The 18,485-nt window shown below is 43.4% G+C and overlaps 1 protein-coding gene across 5 annotated transcripts in view; it reads left to right on the top strand.

Moving 5' to 3' along the window:
- utrn (utrophin) overlaps positions 1-18,485 on the top strand; it is a 196,681-nt gene that overhangs the window by 38,276 nt on the left and 139,920 nt on the right. For all 5 annotated transcript variants that reach the window (XM_085383072.1, XM_085383073.1, XM_085383075.1 and 2 more), the window contains 18 exons: positions 1,131-1,258; positions 5,767-5,904; positions 5,997-6,110; positions 6,274-6,429; positions 7,117-7,287; positions 7,390-7,581; positions 8,303-8,437; positions 9,996-10,145; positions 10,660-10,821; positions 11,073-11,204; positions 11,500-11,673; positions 11,761-11,916; positions 12,032-12,202; positions 12,918-13,097; positions 13,636-13,764; positions 17,193-17,363; positions 17,507-17,551; positions 17,842-18,006. In XM_085383072.1, coding sequence (XP_085239198.1) covers positions 1,131-1,258; positions 5,767-5,904; positions 5,997-6,110; positions 6,274-6,429; positions 7,117-7,287; positions 7,390-7,581; positions 8,303-8,437; positions 9,996-10,145; positions 10,660-10,821; positions 11,073-11,204; positions 11,500-11,673; positions 11,761-11,916; positions 12,032-12,202; positions 12,918-13,097; positions 13,636-13,764; positions 17,193-17,363; positions 17,507-17,551; positions 17,842-18,006 — 2,669 coding nt within the window. The remainder of the gene's footprint in view (positions 1-1,130; positions 1,259-5,766; positions 5,905-5,996; positions 6,111-6,273; positions 6,430-7,116; positions 7,288-7,389; positions 7,582-8,302; positions 8,438-9,995; positions 10,146-10,659; positions 10,822-11,072; positions 11,205-11,499; positions 11,674-11,760; positions 11,917-12,031; positions 12,203-12,917; positions 13,098-13,635; positions 13,765-17,192; positions 17,364-17,506; positions 17,552-17,841; positions 18,007-18,485) is intronic.

The raw sequence follows: 18,485 nt of genomic DNA, 5'->3' as shown, positions 1-18,485 counted from the left end.
AATTTCGTAAATCAATACAGTAGAAATGAAGTCCGAAACTCTGAGCAGGTCCACCTGCTTTTCCAGTGACCTGAGAGCTTTCAGATATCCTCTTATTCCTGAGACCTGCAGGGCAGAGATTTAAACCGCCCTTAAAACAAATGCCTTTATCTCTCTCGTTGCTTGTGGTGCAAAGCTTTCAGGTTTATGGGAGACTGAATGAGTAATGGTTACGATCAGCAGAGCCCTGTTCCACACGGGCTGTGTAAATTTGACATGAGCTTTTATACGAATCCTTGGCCAGCCACAAGTAATAGATGATGCCCTTATATGGCCTCCAAAAGCTCACGGAGATGCGAGTGTGTACGTGAGCGATCGTGCGTAAGATCGTACCTCTGTGCCAGCTCCGTCTCTACCTGAGGACCTGACTTGGACCTGGACGAGTTCTGAAAATAAGTCACCGTTTTACCTCTGGAATTTACGTGTGCTGATCCTGGCCAAAAAATATCCGTAAAGGGAGGCTTGAATGCTCTGCTGACTGTAGGGGGATGTGGGTGGGTGTTGTGTTTGCATGCCTGTTTTGCTGTACCTCTAGGGCTTTTATGACACTGAGGGTTTGGATGGGATCCAAGGAAAACCTTTTTGTTTCTGCCTGAGGGCGGTTTGATTCTTGCTGGGGCCCTCTCTATCACCACCCCCACCCCACACTTACACTCCAGGTTTGCTCCTTGTGTATATGAACATAGCCAGATTACGTAAGCATTAAATCACCTGGTAGTTAACAGAGAAGGGGACACAGGGGAAGGAAGACAGGAGTGGAAGTATAGAAAAATGTGCAGAGGAATAAGAGTAAAATGAAAGGTAATTGAACTAATTAAAATAAATTGGTCACTTGTGAACCTTTTGGAGGTTTGGATTTGCTATTTTGGAAATAGTTTAACACACAGTGCAATGTTTGGGAACCTCTTAGTGTATGGAAAACACAAGCATCTCCAACTGTAAAGAGGGAGAATCCCAAACTTGCTCACTACCCCCTTGTGGCAGAAGCTTGATGCTTAAGCCTGAATGCTAAAGTTATATTTCACAGTTTTTCCTGTCTTTTCTTCTCTGTTATTTTCTAAAAACAGCTTCTCTTCTTTGCCTTATTTCAGCCCTGGCTAATCTGGAAGCCACGCAGCTGGTACAGTCTGTGGTGGAGGGTCTAGAAGCCAGACTGGCCACTCTGAGGAACGGGATGGTTGACATGCCTACAACACAAGAGGCAGTGGAGCGGGCACAGGTGAGTTTGAATACCTCCAGATGAGTTTAAATACAGATATTCTGCTAACTGACAAGCAGACAGCTAGGACAAAAATGTGAATTCGACTGAGGAGGATATAGCTGCATTAATTAGTTGGATAGTTAGTATTTTTGATGATCTGAGGTACTCGTTAGCACTTTAGGTTTGCTTTTTGTGCAACACGGTGTTGCAGCGGTTAGCACAGTCTCTTCTCAGCAAGAAAGATCCTGGTTCGATCATGTGCTTAAGTGGGTTTCCTCTGGGTTCTCCAGTTTCCTCCCACAGCGAGTCAGATAAAGTGCTTAAATCGTATAGAATAAAGGGGTTTATTAATGTGTGGTTAAATGTGGCTTGTATTCTAAAGCACAATGAAACTATATAAATATATAAATGTTAAATGTTATTTTGAGCCTGCTGAAAAGTTTAGCTGCTGTCATATGTGCCCTTTGACCCAAGTAATTTATTCTCATCATTCACTTTGGTTGTTTCTGTGTCCTTGTACGTACATTATCTCAGTTTTTGCTGTCCTCTTTTCCTCTGAAAGAATAACAGATCCTTGTATCAGCCAGTCACTTCCCTCTGCACTGTATTAAACCTTTGTGTAAGAGGGAAGGGTGTGTAGATTTGTTATCTGTGCATTGTTGTGCTTTGTGTGTTGCTGTGTGTGCTGGTCTCCTCCTCCATCCTTCAGTGGAATGTGGCTCCGTCTGCGCTCCTGTTATCATGGCAGATAGGGCACGGTGCCGGGGAGGGGGGCGGGGACTACGCGCATTCTGGGCAGCATGCCCGTGCATGCAGCGCGGAGCTCCTAACAGCTCAGTGTGGAGCCGCTGAACCTGTCAGTCAGTTTGTTGACCGCAACATGCAATACCATAGCAGCATGTGCGAGTTCAGGTTCCCTTTAGTCAAATGAGGCAAGGTGATAATCACCATATTGGCTCTGGTTTCTCTCTGTGTTAATGTATGACAGCACACAGTTTTTTGTAATATAGATATTTTATGTTGATGACATAAAATTAACAGCAGCACTTTTCAGTGTTTAAGCTTTGGATCCACAGTTAAACCTCACTAGTTTACTGCTGGTTTTAACCTGTTTTCCTCCTATCAAACCCCAGCTGATGGCTGCCACTCCCTGAACCTGGCTCTACAGGATGTTTCTTTCTGTTAAAAGGCAGTTTTTCCTTCCCATGGTCGCTAAGCGCTAGCTGATAAGGGGTCATTTGATTGATGTTTTTTTTTTTTTTTTTTCAGTGTTATTATATGGTCTTTAACTTGCAGCACCTTGAGGCTTAAAATTGAATTGAATTGCTAGGAGTGTTTATGAATAATGAGTAATTCAATTAATTTACACACTATTTAACTAAAGAGTTGAACATTTAATGAGGAACAAACCACATGCTTGTTAGGCCTTCAGTACACATGCAAATTACAATCATACCTATATTTGTTTTTGTTTTTTTGTTTTTTTTGTTTTTTGTGTCCCGTTTGGATCTTTAGCCATCAGAATTGTTGTCTTAAGGCCAAGAAAGATGCCAAGCGGATTTATTTTACCAAGTGGATCATCATGGCCTTGCCATATTGGTCCATTTGATTGACCTTTATTATAATTATGAATTAATTTTATTTTCAGTTGCTACAAACGGGACAGACATGACTGGGTGATAGGACAGGGAGAAAGAATGAAAGAAAGAGAGGGAGAGAAAGAAAACCAAAGGGGAGAAGAGACGGTGAGAAGGGGGGGGGAAGAAAGAGAAAAAAACAAAAAAAACAAACAAAAAAAAAACAAAACACCTGGGTCACCTGTATGGAGAAAAAAAAACAGAAGAGAAAGCAAACAACAAAGAGCAACATAATAAAAAAAAAAAACGGCACCATCACAATAAACTAGCTAGCAGTAGATATCAGTAGATACTAAATAATAAACGATATTGTGCAGCACGCAAGGTAGACAGCGCACAATGTGCTTTGAGGCAGCAGCCAAGAAAGCTGTAGTCCGCGTCTGTGAATACCCATGTGTACACCTGTGTGCATACCTGTGTGGATCAGCATGCTTGCATTCCAAAGGTTTCTCCATGTAACGATCTGCTAGGGAGTGTGGGGGAGCCCCAGCCCCGTCCTCCAGGGTATGAAGCAGGTATGGAGGAGATCAAAACTCCAGACATCCAGAGGCCCCCAGAACACAAGAGACCAAGGAAGACCAACAGAGGGGCAGCCGCGCCACTGTCCCAGTAAGAGCTGAGGAGAGTCTCAGATGAGGGCTCACTCAGCAGCCGCGGAGCAGAAGCCAGGGGGAGTTGCAGTGACGCGCCCGTGAGCTCCGCCGGCAGCCAGCTGTGCCTGAGTGACCGAGCCCCAGGCCGAGAGGCCGGGGGCACCCCACCTCCGAAGTGGCCCGAGCGAGCCCCAGGCCCCAGGCTCCAGGCCCCGATAAGCGGCCGCCAAGGAGTGAGCCGGTGTGTACCCGGACGCCCACCCCCAGACACAAAGAACCACCAACGCATCGACACCTGAGGGAGTGCGCCACTGGCAGGGGAAGTGGTGGTGGGGGGAGATAGGCCTCCAAACCTTGGAGGGCCTGAGATGTCCCCAGAGAGGTGGCGTCTGATACCCAACCTGACATATAGACACAGACATACAGGCACACACAGATACAAACATCCATTCCCACCCTCATGCTCTCATATGCACTCACTCCACACTCAACCAACGTGGAGACAGACATAAAGAGACGCTGTACACACAATCACACACCCCAAGCGTACTCTACGAACCGGGTCTAGGTACCCTTGCCCCTGGAGGGGGGGAACTGCACCCAGACCCAGGTGGTGTTACCCTTTTCCCTGCGGTGGGGAGAGGCAGACCGCCCCGACTCCGCAGCAGCAGGGAGGCCCCACACTCCAGGCCGCAGTCGGACGGCCAACTCCTCCTAGCCCCCCCGCTCCAGCAAGCCGCAGAGAACGGGGGTGAGAGAAGACTCCAAACCTCCCTCCACCCGCTCATTGTAGTGTTGATGCATGTGTGTTTTAAGGTGCAATTAAAACCCAGGAGGGCATGGAGCTACCTGCCAGAGAGAAGCAGGTAAGCGCATAGTCCCTCCTGCTAGCCCTCAATGTCTACGTGTATTGAGGGGTGGGCAACGACGCCAGGGGTGAGGTGTACACCCTGATGGTAATTTGGACTCCGTGTATCGTGCCCACCCCCAAGATCCTATATGTATGTGTAATGAGAGTGTGAGTAATGTGAATGTCTAAGTTGTGGGATAAAATTGAGGCAGAGGCAGCCAGAAGGGGACGGGGGGGGGGGTAGCCTCCTCTGCACCCTGGTGACATACCCCTACTCCAAGGCCCTGCATGTGTGGGTGGTTGTGGTGGAGCGGGAAGAGGGAGGCAGCTGGAGATGGGGAGGGAAGGAAGGGAGGGGCAGGTGACCCCTCCCTGGGGCCAGCTCCCCCGCTGACCCCAGTAGGCACTCCCATACTCCGCGACCCGCCAGGGAAAGGGGGCCCAGGCCCATCCAGACCGGGGCCCAGCGCAGCAGCGCCCCCCGGCCCCACAGAGCCCGGGACAGTCCACCCAACCCCACCACAGAGAAAACTGCACCCACCCCACCATCCATTCATCTTCCAGACTACATGAGACAATAGACGCCCAGGCTGAGATCTTTCTCCACCTCTCCTGTATCTCCCCCTCCTGCAGAGAGTTCCTGAGGAGAGGAAAGCTCCTGCAAGGTGTTACAATCTCCCCCACCAGTTGAAGAGCCCCCCAGGCGGCTCGACGCACCGGCGGCACCCTGCGCCAGGGATGGGCCCCCATGCACCCACCCGCCCACAACCCCTATATTTGTTTTCAAGAAGCTACATTTTGCAGGGTGTATAATATATGATCAATATCTAATGACTTTATAACTTACCGCAATATGATGTACGGTGTTAGTTATTTGCAGACATACTGCATTATAAGAGCCAGGTAATTTTAAATTAAAGAAAAGACACCAGAAACACGCTTCAACCATCTTATTGATGCTGCCACTTCCCTGTTGGCAATATGCGTTTGGAGCCTCAAACACAACAACCAGATGATCCCTGCAGAGTCGGGCAGAGTGTAAACAAGTAATCCATGACCTAATAAAACAAGGTTACTTTTAAACTGCATTGTTATGCCTGCAATTGTATCTGAGTAAAGATACAGATAATATTTTTTTTAGGGAAATTTTTCCGTTGTGTGACCCTGAAAGAAGAACAAATGTTTGCTGATATACTGGATTTTTAAATCGCCAAATATCATATTGGTCTTTAAATTCCTGTCAGACTCAACTTTTTGTTTTTTGTTAAACTCTGGAATAATCTCAAGTTGTTGTTGTTGTTTTTTTAAATGTTTCTTTTACAAATGCAAAAATGTTTAAGAGATGTTTTCCACTCCAGGCGGTCAAATTTGTTTTCCAAGAATTCCAAGATTGATTGATTGTTTCTCAGAAATGTCATTTCAATTCTGTACTTGTGTTCACGTCAGGTCCTGTGTCTGGATATTGAGCAAACACAGCAAGCCTCTGACCCTGCAGAACTACAAAAATGGAGTCAGCTGTCCTCCCGGGCCCGTGAGGAGCTTGGCACTTTGCAGTGCATTCTGGGTAGCATGAAGGACAATCAGGTAGAGCAGCTGTCAGGGAGAATAAAGAGTCTGTTTCTGCTTAAATTATGGCTGTAGTTTACACTGTGGTTTTGCTCTTGTGCTGCATTCAGGTTCGTTTGGAGCAAGTGGAACGTTGGCTAGATGCAGTTCAGGAGCTGTTGTCTCGGGATGCCACAGGGATGGGTGACACAGAGAGTCTAAGGGAAGAACTGAATCAGTGCAAGGTGAGAGAAAAATGCAACAAAAAACAAACACTGGTGGTAATGACGCACAAACTGCTCAGAAATCAACTTGAACAATATGCTGAAGTAGGGTTTTTTGTGGGGGGCTTGGCTTGAATGAACTTTTTATTTTTTAAAAGATTTCCTTTCATGTTCCTATAAACAGGAGCATGTGAATGAGATGGAGCAGGTGGAAGGTTCACTGAAGCATATGGGCGAGAATGTGAATTCGGTACAGGCAGCTGCACTACCAGGACTGGCCAGGTGGGGGCAGGACAAATTGGATGAGTGCCAGGCTCGGTGGACTTCTCTCAGCAAACAGGTGAGTTTGTTTTATTGCTTATAATTTATTTAGTGGCTGATTTATGTCATGGAAAAATAAACTGAACGCTGAAACCAAACCAGCAGCACAGCACGAACAGTCTTCATAGCAGCACAGAACAGAAGAATAACAGCTCCTTTATGCTCTTTGTGTGGATACAAACTCTGCTCAGCTGTAAGGAGCTTGTTTCTCACAGTCATGTAGGAACCTGTCTGATAACAGAGACATGGAAAGTGCATCATTACCTTGAACACAGCTAACTGTTAGTTTTGGGCATTTTGTTTGCAGTCTTCACACAAACTATTTGTATAATAAAGTTACAATCACATATCAGTAGTACACAGAGGCTAAATAAGTTAAAACACTAATTTTACATTATAAATTACAATAACAAATTATGCATGCACAACTAACCTTAATGTTTTAATGTTAAGGTTTCATAACATGTGGTCTCACCTGTGTCCTGTACCTTTTGTTTTGTACATCATAAGTAACAGGAAGATGAAGTCCACTTCATTTCACTAATATGCTGTACTGTATATATCATTGCATAATTGCTTAATCATGAATGTAAACCATTAAAAGATCAATTAAAATGCGATTTTCAAAGCAATATTAGAATTTCTAAAATTCTAAAAATGTGATGCCAGCTCGTTACAAACCTGATGAAATGCATTTTCCTTCCAGTTGCTGAGCCATCAGGAGCGCGTGGCAGAGAGTCAGGAGAAGCATGTGAATTTGAGGAAAGACCTGGCAGAGATGCAGGAGTGGATGGCCCAAGTTGACGAGGAGTTTCTCATGAGGGATTTTGAATACAAAAGTCCAGAGGAGCTGGAGGCATCGCTGGAAGAGATGAAGGTTGGACTGGAAGGGCGGTCAAAGAAAGCGGTGTTGAGTAATTCTTTGTGTTTGAATCTAACTCTTGCTCTCTCTCATCTTGGGTGGCCTCGGCTCTCGCAGCGGGCTAAAGAGGATGTTGTACAGAAAGAGGTGAAAGTGAAGATCCTGAAAGACAGCATCAACTTGCTGGTGTCCCGAACATCACCCACAGGTGGAGGCAGCAGGCAAGAACTGACCTCAGAGCTAGAGGGGGTACTAGCCAACTACCACAAGCTCTGTGACCGCCTCAACAGCAAGTGTCACACCCTGGAGGTAATGTAATCAATTTATTAATGTAATATATGTTGGTGGTGAATAAAAATGTAATAAATGAGCTCTACTCACATAATATATTGATTAATCTCATTATTATGAGCTTTTATTGCTTGAAACCTGTACTTAACTAAGTAAATTATAAAAAGTGGCATTTCCCCCTATTGTGTTGCATTTAAATTACCTTGAAGCTTAAGTGAAAGCTGCTATGACACATTAACATGAAGTTAATTCATGGTTTTCTGCTTGAGTGGCACGATTTTGTCGATCAGCTCAGAAGTCCCGTAGTTCAGTAGAGGAATGACATGTCGGGTTATGCAATGTGTCATTTCTTGGGCCCTCGTTTGTTAATTTTCGTGCAAAGACCAAAAGAAGCTTGAAGGGAAAATGGTGATTCTTGTTTTCAGAGCTAATCTGTAAGTGTAAAGTCCTACTTAAGGGCTCCTTTTTTGATTAAACACTGCAGAGTAAAGGTCAGGCATGTCAGAAAGCTGTGTTTATGCTTGTGTCTGCTTTTTGCCTGCAGCCTGTTTGTCACAACCTCCTCTTTGTCCGTAGAATTTGGCTGTTTAGTCTTGCTATAAAGAAGAAAATAAGCATTAAAATGTTTTATATTGTTCTTTAAGCGCCTGAACAGGGGCATGCTCATGAGTGTGGTCACCTCATAGTAACATAAAGAATTTCCCTTTTAATAGTTTTTGTGTTGCTCTGTGCTCTGTAGGAGGTTTGGTCTTGTTGGCTGGAGCTGCTTCAATACCTGGACATGGAGCAGAGCTGGCTCAACACTCTGGAGGAGAAGCTCCAAGCTACTGAAAACCTGCCAGAGAGCACCGAGGCCGTTAATGAAGCCTTGGAGGTAAAAACGCACACCTGTAATCAAATTCAATGTAATTCAGTGCCACATTCCAACTTCTGTCTCATTTTTCTTTTAAACCGGCAAGCCTGTCCTAATATCCTCATCATCTAAGGGGCGGTTGACATAAAATGAGAACAATGCACCATTCTTCGTCTCAAAGTGGGAAATCTTAATATTATACATCCAACTACATAATTTTAGGAAACATGTTGATGTCAAAAGCAAATGTGGAAACAGTTTTAAAGTACACACAAGCATTTTCGACAGCTGAAGGCATGTGTCAGGAGCAAGTGTGTAAGAAATCTGATATAATTAGTTACATCTTTAATATATAAACAGAGAAGACATGAATCTTTGAATGGATTTTATCTTTTATCTTTTAATCTGCGATACAACACCATAACCTCACAAATAAACAGAGTTGTGGTCTAAACTATATTCAAACTTGTGCTTTGGATACTTGTTTTTAACATCATTAAAGATGTAAGCTGTACAATCATTCCACCTCGGAAAAAGAACAGTTCAAATAAATCATTTAAAAGCCTCAAATTACCATGACAATTATGCCTGTGATGACTGTATGTAAAGTTCTGATCACTTCTGGTTCTGTATGCATGAAGCGGCAACATTTAACAAACTAATTCTTCCATTACACGTTGAACTGGATGTTAATAACCTCATTTGTCTTTGATTTGTCTTCCAAATTTCTTCTGCTTTGCCTTGATCTGCTGCTATATCTGTAGACCGCCTGCGGCACGACTGTCAGAGTCAATTTAATCACAGTGCTGCTTCTGTAACATTGCATAGTGATGAAGGAAGTTGAAGACCCTTGAAGACAATGTTTCCCCGCTCTAGTCTGTGTCCTTATATTTTTTTGACTTTTCTTTTCTCCTCCAACAAGTCCTTCTCTTTCTCTCTTCCTCTTCACTCTTTTAAATCCTGTTTCATCACCCGGCACTCGTTCCTGGCCTCTCGGTTTCCTAATCAGACCCACCCCTCTGGTGGGGGCTGTCTTTCTCTGTGTCTGTTACCTCCGGGGAAGGAAAAGCAAATTTAATGACCCCACATAAACAGTGACTGTTGGGTCCAAACCGGTGCCGTCACTATTCAAGCTCGCTCTCTCACTCGTCTCTCATTTCTCATTCAGTTATCATCTTTGTTTTGGTTTGCCGCTGTCTGACACACCCAGCCCAGCGAAATTCTGCATCTGGACTGCATCTGTTTGCTCAGCTTTTTTTGTTTTTTTGTTGTTTTTTTGTTTCTCTCTCTTTCATTCACACATACGCTTATGTACCGGAATTCATTTTTCACCCTGATGTTTTGCGCTTTTTGATCGTTTGGTTACAAGGTTAGCTCTGCTCTTCTTTTTCTTTTTAATTCATTCATGCTTTGCAAGTTTCTGTTGCAAATTTTTGGAACTGTAAAGCTTCATCATTGTTTCAGCATCCTCAAAGGATTTGCTTTCCTCCCCTTTTTGCTTCATTCTTATTTATTCATTTTTTTCCTGATTCTTTGCGAATGTATTTATGTTTCTCTCCATCTCTTTTGTCACCACCAGTCTTTGGAGGGTGTGCTCCGCCACCCTGGGGACAACCGGACACAAATCAGAGAGCTGGGTCAGACGCTGATAGACGGGGGCATACTTGATGAGCTCATTAGTGAAAAACTAGAGGCCTTTAATTCCCGCTACGAGCAACTGAACCACCAGGTCAGGACCTTGTCTCTGTCTGTGTGTGTGTGTGTGTGTGTGTGTGTGTGTGTGTGTGTGCGCGCGCGCGCATGTTCTACATTTGTTCCTGCATAAACAGGAATGTTGCAAATTACATCTCAGTTCCTTTTTCTACGGAGAATCTGTGCTTATTCTTTTTGGGGAATTTATATCTGATTCTGTCTATTGCAAACTAGAACATGTCCATATCTATACAGAGTTCATGCATTGACATTTCATACAGTATTTATGGAGTGCTCCTTTACTGTATCAGCTATGCTACATGGAGAAATATGCCTCAATGTATTGTCAAATGTAATTGAGTGCAGCTAAAAGTAGAAATAATTAAGAGGCTTACAGCGAGTGTAACACTGTGTATATTAGCTATTATTTTCAGTCTTTTTCTTAGCCAATTGCACATGCATGATAAGAATAAATATAATATCTGTCTACACTAAAATCTGTGATTATAACAGATTCAAATGTGTGTCTCGGTGTCTGTGTCCTCGTCCAGGCAGTGAACCGGCAGATCAGCCTCGAGCAGCAGCTGCAGACACTGAGAGAAAACGAACAGGTGCTCCAAGCGCTGCAGGAGTCTCTGAGCCAGCTGGACCACACGCTCACCTCCTACCTCACTGATCGCATAGACGCCTTCCAGCTTCCACAGGAAGCACAGGTACAGCGCACGTGAACATAAAACACTTCTGTGTTGGTAAGACTCACCTAATGAGATCTGACACTCAGAGAAGCCTCGGAGCGTAAAGGCCCTTCATCTAACACTAATAAACTGCATATGCAATGAAATATGCTTGAACTTCAAATTGTCGTCTTAAACATAAAACCACCATAATAATGCATACTTGAATGTTCCATGTGCATTAAAAAAAAACCCTCGGTGTATAAGGGTTGTTTTGAATTTTTCGTTAGACTATTGGAGCAGAGATCGCAGCTCACGAGGTGACAGTGGAAGAGATGAGGAGAAGAAATGTGGCCAACTTGCCTCCTAACACCGCTGATGGCAAAGCTGGCCGTGGTGGGACAATGCTGGATCACCTACAGGTAACACTGACCCCTGCTGGACAATGTTAGGAGTTGTCATGCCACCACCACTTATCATATAGCTTTAATACCTTTTACATACATTTTCTTTACTATGTGTTGGGCTAATATTACCAATAAGACATAGTAGATTTCTTCTCTTCCATTTTTACTTGTATAAAGGTTTCTGTAATCCTGAAGATGCATTTAAATTTCATTCAAAGTTTCATACTTTCTTTAACATTTTGCTGGGTAAACATTGGCTATTTTTTCGGCGATCTTTGACTTTGTTTGCCTTCTGAATTGCTCTCCGCAGAGGAAACTGAGGGAGATCTCCACAAAATATCAGCTTTTCCAGAAGCCTGCTAACTTTGAGCAGCGCATGCTGGACTGTAAGAGGGTCCTGGATGGTGCTAAAGCTGAGCTTCACATCCTGGATGTTAAAGATGTGGAACCGGAAAAAATTCAGTCTCATCTTGCTGGTTGTCTGGTAAGAAACCGACCTTTTCTTCTCTTTTCTTTCTCTCTCTCCAGTCAATCCACACAGCTACTTATTTCATGTCTTTTTCTTGGATAGAAATTGTACAAGTTGCTGAGTGAGGTGAAGCTGGAGGTGGAGACGGTGATAAAAACAGGCCGCCAGATTGTGCAGAAACAGCAGACAGAGAACCCCAAGGCCATGGACGAGCAGCTTACTGCTCTTAAATTGCTCTACAATGAACTCGGGGCGCAGGTACCTCATTCTGGGCGAATTAACACTTCCACAAAATCTAGCTTTTAACATTGAGTACTTCTGTCATAGCTCTGAGCCCTTTTTAAAGATGCCATTGTATTAATTGTCCTTACAGGTAACAGAGGGCAAACAGGACCTGGAAAAAGCTTTGTCTCTATCCCAAAAGTTCCAGAAGGAAAGTGCTGTCCTGCAGGACTGGCTGAACACAAACGAGGCCGAGCTCCAGCAGAAAAATGGCTGCGGAGACATGCCAGCTGACATCGACGCTGAGATTGCATGGGCTAATGTGAGTAGCTGTATCAGTATGTGGAAAGCTTTTTTTGTTTTTTAAACAGACATTTATTAAGAAAAAAGTGTGCTGTGAAAGTTTTAGTGAAAACAAAACCTTTCAAAACAATAGCGGTCAGTCTGTTTCTTGCCAGTAGATGGCACAGAGGGACAGTTTCTTGCCCCTAAACACATGAATCTGATTCTCTTTCTAATATGGTAATCAACATTATGAGCGGTGTGAATTATGTGTGGCTTCGTATATAATTGATGAGCTCTTCTCTGATCCCACTTTGGTAAAAAGGACTGAAAGATTTATGATTACATACACAGAACCAGGAAAAAAAAATGACCCTGTTTATCCAAAAATACCCAGAAACGACATTAAAACTGAAATGCTATGAATTAATAATAGTTCACTAGTTTACATAAAGTCATTAAAAGTGCTTTAGTCCAGTAGGGTGTAGAAAGTGTTTTTGTTGTTTTTCAGCTGTGCTTGTTTTGAAACATTTATGCAGTGAAATATCTGAAAATGTTCTTCATATCTTGGTGAAGGCAGGCTGTTGTTTTAGTAACATCAGCATTATTTTTTCTTTTATATAGCAGTGTGTCAGTGTGTACATGTGCCTGTGTGATAATATTAAGACAGGTAGCTGAGGTGGCGCTGAATTATTGAAACATGGTGGTCATAACATGATCTTGTTGAATATTTTGAACTGGATGTGCTTAACCAGGGTCTGCTGAAGGAGTCGGAGCGTCGGAAGGCGGAGCTATCTGGCCTGACGGAGATCAGCACTGGTTTGCAGACTCTGGTGGAGGGAAGTGACGCTCAGCTGGAGGACAAACTCTGTGGTCTTAATGAAGCCTGGGAACGTGTTCACACTTTGACTGAGGACTGGCTTAGCACTGTTCTTGTGAGTGCAAATACTGCATATAGAAAGACTAATAAAAGGCCGTATTGGTCACAAGATGTCATATTTTGGTTTCTTAATGAAGTCGAGCCTTCCAGCTGCTTAAATTTCATTTCATTTCTTTGCATAATTTGCAAATGCATAAAGGCTACTCTTGAGTAGATATATTTAAGGTAAAGGCAATTACCCATGTCAGCTATTACTGCATATGCATACTTTATAATGCATATCAGTAGTACAGGATTATTTAGTTGGACATGGTGAGTTTAGAAATTCTAAGAAATGTATTTAAAAGTTGCATATTCTGCTCAGTGCAAAGTGCATTACAAGATTATATTTATTAAGGATTCACAACTCACATGAAACATGCTCTTTTTGTGCTCTTTTACTCACCTGATTGCAGGAAATAAATAAATGTCAAAACCAAAAAAAAGACTTCAAATCACCTCTTTAGTGCACTGCAGCAAGTCTATGATAAAGTACAAAATGGTGAATATGTAGAACTTTTAATTGCCTAAATATCCATTTTTGGGTTGTCTAGAGTCACCAGAATGAGGTGGAAATTTTGGATGAAAACTTGGCTCACATCAGCACCTGGCTCTACCAGACCCAGATCCACCTGGATGAGGCTGAACGGCTGGCTCCAGCAGAAAGAGAAAAAGTAATAAAGGTAAGGCAGCGCAGGTTATTAGTGTGACTGGTAAAGCAACAGTAGAGCGTGAAGCTAATGTGTAGATTCTGCCTGAGTGATTCTAAAACCTGAGTTTTTTTTAGAAAGCTCCCAGTGAATAAGATTCTGAGAAGGTGCATTAAAAATAAATGGCTGGGCCACTGATGCACATTGCAAATTAGCTCACATAGACACATTAGTTGTGCTGCTTCTTAATGATGGTATCTTTGCTAACAACCCCAATTACCAGATTCAACTTGTAATTGACTAAAAATCACTTGGCCTACCGGTGAGAGGGACATTGCTTGCTGGCAGTTTTTTCAAGCGATGTTGAAATTTCCGCATTCCAACACTTCAAATGCTTCAGGAGCCGTCTGCTTAGCGCAGCATCAGCACCATGGAAATACACACAAATACAATACTGTACTATGCCAACATGTGCGAACAAATATAGTTCTATAAAGTTGTTCTATATACAGTGGGGCAAAAAAGTATTTAGTCAGCCACCGATTGTGCAAGTTCCCCCACTTAAAATGATGACAGAGGTCAGTAATTTGCACCAGAGGTACACTTCAACTGTGAGAGACAGAATGTGAAAAAAAATATCCATGAATCCACATGGTAGGATTTGTAAAGAATTTATTCGTAAATCAGGGTGGAAAATAAGTATTTGGTCACCTCAAACAAGGAAAATCTCTGGCTCTCACAGACCTGTAACGTCTTCTGTAAGAAGCTTTTCTGTCCCCCACTCGTTACCTGTATGAATGGCACCTGTTTGAACTCATCATCTGTATAAAAGACACCTGTCCACAGCCTCAAACAGTCAGACTCCAAACTCCGCCATGGCCAAGACCAAAGAGCTTTCGAGGGACACCAGGAAAAGTATTGTAGACCTGCACCAGACTGGGAAGAGTGAATCTACAATAGGCAAGCAGCTTGGTGTGAAAAAATCAACTGTGGGAGCAATCATCAGAAAATGGAAGACATACAAGACCACTGAAAATCTCCCTCGATCTGGGGCTCCACGCAAGATCTCATCCCGTGGGGTCAAAATGATCATGAGAACGGTGAGCAAAGATCCCAGAACCACACGGGGGGACCTGGTGAATGACCTGCAGAGAGCTGAGACCAAAGTAACAAAGGTCACCATCAGTAACACACTACAACGGCAGGGAATCAAATCCCGCAGTGCCAGACGTGTTCCGCTGCTGAAGCCAGTGCATGTCCAGGCCCGTCTGAAGTTTGCCAGAGAGCACATGGATGATACAGCAGAGGATTGGGAGAATGTCATGTGGTCAGATGAAACCAAAGTAGAACTTTTTGGTATAAACTCAACTCGTCGTGTTTGGAGGAAGAAGAATACTGAGTTGCATCCCAAGAACACCATACCTACTGTGAAGCATGGGGGTGGAAACATCATGCTATGGGGCTGTTTTTCTGCCAAGGGGACAGGACGACTGATCCGTGTTAAGGACAGAATGAATGGGGCCATGTATCGTGAGATTTTGAGCCAAAACCTCCTTCCATCAGTGAGAACTTTGAAGATGAAACGAGGCTGGGTCTTCCAACATGACAATGATCCAAAACACACCGCCCGGGCAACAAAGGAGTGGCTCCGTAAGAAGCATTTGAAAGTCCTGGAGTGGCCTAGCCAGTCTCCAGACCTCAACCCCATAGAAAATCTGTGGCAGGAGTTGAAAGTCCGTGTTGCTCGGCGACAGCCCCAAAACATCACTGCTCTCGAGAAGATCTGCATGGAGGAATGGGCCAAAATACCAGCTACTGTGTGTGCAAACCTGGTAAAGACCTATAGTAAACGTTTGACCTCTGTTATTGCCAACAAAGGTTATGTTACAAAGTATTGAGTTGTATTTTTGTTATTGACCAAATACTTATTTTCCACCCTGATTTACGAATAAATTCTTTACAAATCCTACCATGTGGATTCATGGATTTTTTTTTTCACATTCTGTCTCTCACAGTTGAAGTGTACCTCTGGTGCAAATTACTGACCTCTGTCATCATTTTAGGTGGGGGAACTTGCACAATCGGTGGCTGACTAAATACTTTTTTGCCCCACTGTAGTGTGTAACTGTTGATATAGAGCGTTATTACATTTATTGCTATTGCAATGGTTGGTATGGCACATTGACTTCTGTGGAAATTTTCGATGGCACTCATCATCAGAAAGGTTGCCGACCCCTGGGCTACACCATTCAAAATAAAAAGGTTCATGCCGGGGTCTCCAAGGCCAAAATATCGGCAGAGGACCCCTACAAAGGTTCCATTAACAAATACAACACTTCATCAAAATAGCAGATCAATTGGATCCCTCAAGATTGCCACTTTTTCTTCCAATATCACTAAACAAACCGGTGGCCACACACTTCTGAGCCGAGTGGCCAAAATTGGAGCTGCAGGAGCTGCAAATGAAGTTCCACACAAAACTTGAATGATGTTCAGCTTTTGCAGTCAGGTGTGGGAGAGCTGGAACTGAAAGGGAGCGACAGAGCATCTTTCTTTCAGAAAAAGGCCAAAAGCTCAGTGAACGTAACAGGATGCCTCTCATCACTTGCAATAGCATTTGCCTCGCTCCTAATTCGCTTCTGTACTCGCCAGCAGTTTGCTGTCTGGTGTTGCTATCTTTCTAACACTTTCCCTGGGTCTCAGAAGTGTTTCCAAACCAACAAATGATCCAAAAACTCAGAACAATTTCAATAAGAGCACAGGAACATTTTGTCTGCAGTCAAGGAAAAAAGTGTTTTCTTTGTTGTGCCTCTGTGCTCAGACACTCAGTCCAGGACTCTCATTTCAGTCTGTAGTGAGCTACAACCCCAAGGTACATATATAAGGTTGCACACTGCAGTTCTCAATTAATGAAAGTGGGTGGATTGTTGCCTCCTAAAATCAGCAATTTCTTTAGTATTTGCAGTGTCTATTCATCTGTAGGTAGCGTTGTAAAATACTTTTAAGGCTTTAGAAAATGATTATCATCTCTCATCTGTCCGTCTCCATTTTACGAGTGCCTGTTGCACAAAGAGATATGCACAGTGAAATAAGAGCAGCAAAACGGCAGCAGAGACCTCGAAACGCGTTTATCTAAAGCAGATAAAGTGAATGAAAGCACCATCTTTAATCTTTGTTTGTTTAGAGGCCAACTGAAGAATCCTTTATTGTGTCTGTTGTGTCTATAAATGCTAGGATGGCGTCATACAGCTGCATTAATTTCTTAACTCTCCTTTTGCCAAGAAGAGTGAAGGTCCCCACTACATATCAGCTGAGCTTAAGGCCTCCTAACCTTGATCAGTACATGATGTCCCGAGCTCTTTAATCTGACCCAAGGCTACACTGCCAGCCGGTCTGAGGGAGGATGACTGATGGCATCAACTGATAATTCAATGACCAGCTACTCTGCGGTCTGTCCTTAGAGCATGCTGGAGGAGCTGGAGGATATCGGTCTGCGCGTGGACAACGTCAGAGATCAAGCTGTCATCCTGATGACCAGCAGGGGGCCCGCATGTCGAGATGTGGTGGAGCCCAAACTGGCTGAGCTTAACTGCAACTTTGACAAAGTCTCCCAGCACATAAAAACAGCCAAGGTATTAAAAACAGAACAAAAGAGAGATTAATTACTGCCTTGATGCAGTGTGGAATTAAATCTCACTATATCCACAGAAGGTTACACTGTCAAATAGATGCAGTCTGTTCAGCCAGTCTGTTTCTTTTCTTTTTGGCAACACAGATGCTGACGAGTCTGGAGTCAGGCACTGCTGAGGTGAACCAGCAGGTAAAGAATCTATCCTTGGTATTAAATGCAAGGGTGAAACACACCATATCTTACCAGGAGATATAATATCACAGGCAATAGGCTTATAATTAATTTTATGTAAGTTACAAATGCTGCTGCCAAGTGTTTTAAGACAAAAACACGGCCCTATTCCGTGTGTCTCTATGAATTGCAGCACAGCTGAACTCTCTTTAAGAAAGTGGTCAGATAATTAGATTGACGTGAGCAGCTCTGACTGTGTTGCCTGAGGTTTGTTGTTTGTTTTTTTTTCCCCATTTTCTTCTAATCAGGTCATTCACAGTCAGGAGATGCAAGTTGAAAGTCGGAGTCAGAGTCTCCCTGACCAGGCTGCAGTCCCAGGTGAAGTGAAGGACCTTCAGGCAGAGCTCCAGGACACACTGAAGGCTCTGCAGCAGCATCAGCATGACCCAGTAAACACCTTGGATGATGATAAGGTACAGAGAATTACCTTTCAGTTAGACTTTTTCTTTTAATATTATTAAATAAGGTCCATTTATTTAAAAGTAGCAGTACTGATTGTGATAGTAATGGTAATAGAAAAGTAGCTTCAACTACTGTACAGAGGAAAGAAGACTCCGTCTATTGCCTGGTCAAAGGTTTACCATGTCTATCAGTTCTCAGGAGGAATTGGAGCTCACAGAGTACTCACCCAGGTTATTCTGAAATTTCAGTGAAATGTTCTGAATATGCCAGGTTGCAGATTGTGTAATGTAAAGCTCTCACTTGATAAGATGAGGTTTGATTGGCTTAATAGTCCTGGAATTCAGTCTGACTTATCAGAGTTTATGATGTTAAACAAACTGACTGATGAAAAAAGACCAATCACAAGCAAGGTCACTGTGCCAGTCAGGGAGTTCTTGCTGTGTTTTAAACAGTATTTCCTGAGTGGTGTATACTTAGCTAAACAGGCAAC

This window comes from Rhamphochromis longiceps, linkage group LG15 (assembly GCF_057381845.1).
Source record: "Rhamphochromis longiceps isolate RC_006_pf linkage group LG15, R_longiceps_female_GT1.1, whole genome shotgun sequence".
NCBI lineage: Eukaryota > Metazoa > Chordata > Actinopteri > Cichliformes > Cichlidae > Rhamphochromis > Rhamphochromis longiceps.
The sequence above is the reverse complement of the archived record's forward strand: the minus strand, read 5'-3'. Positions and strand labels throughout refer to the sequence as shown.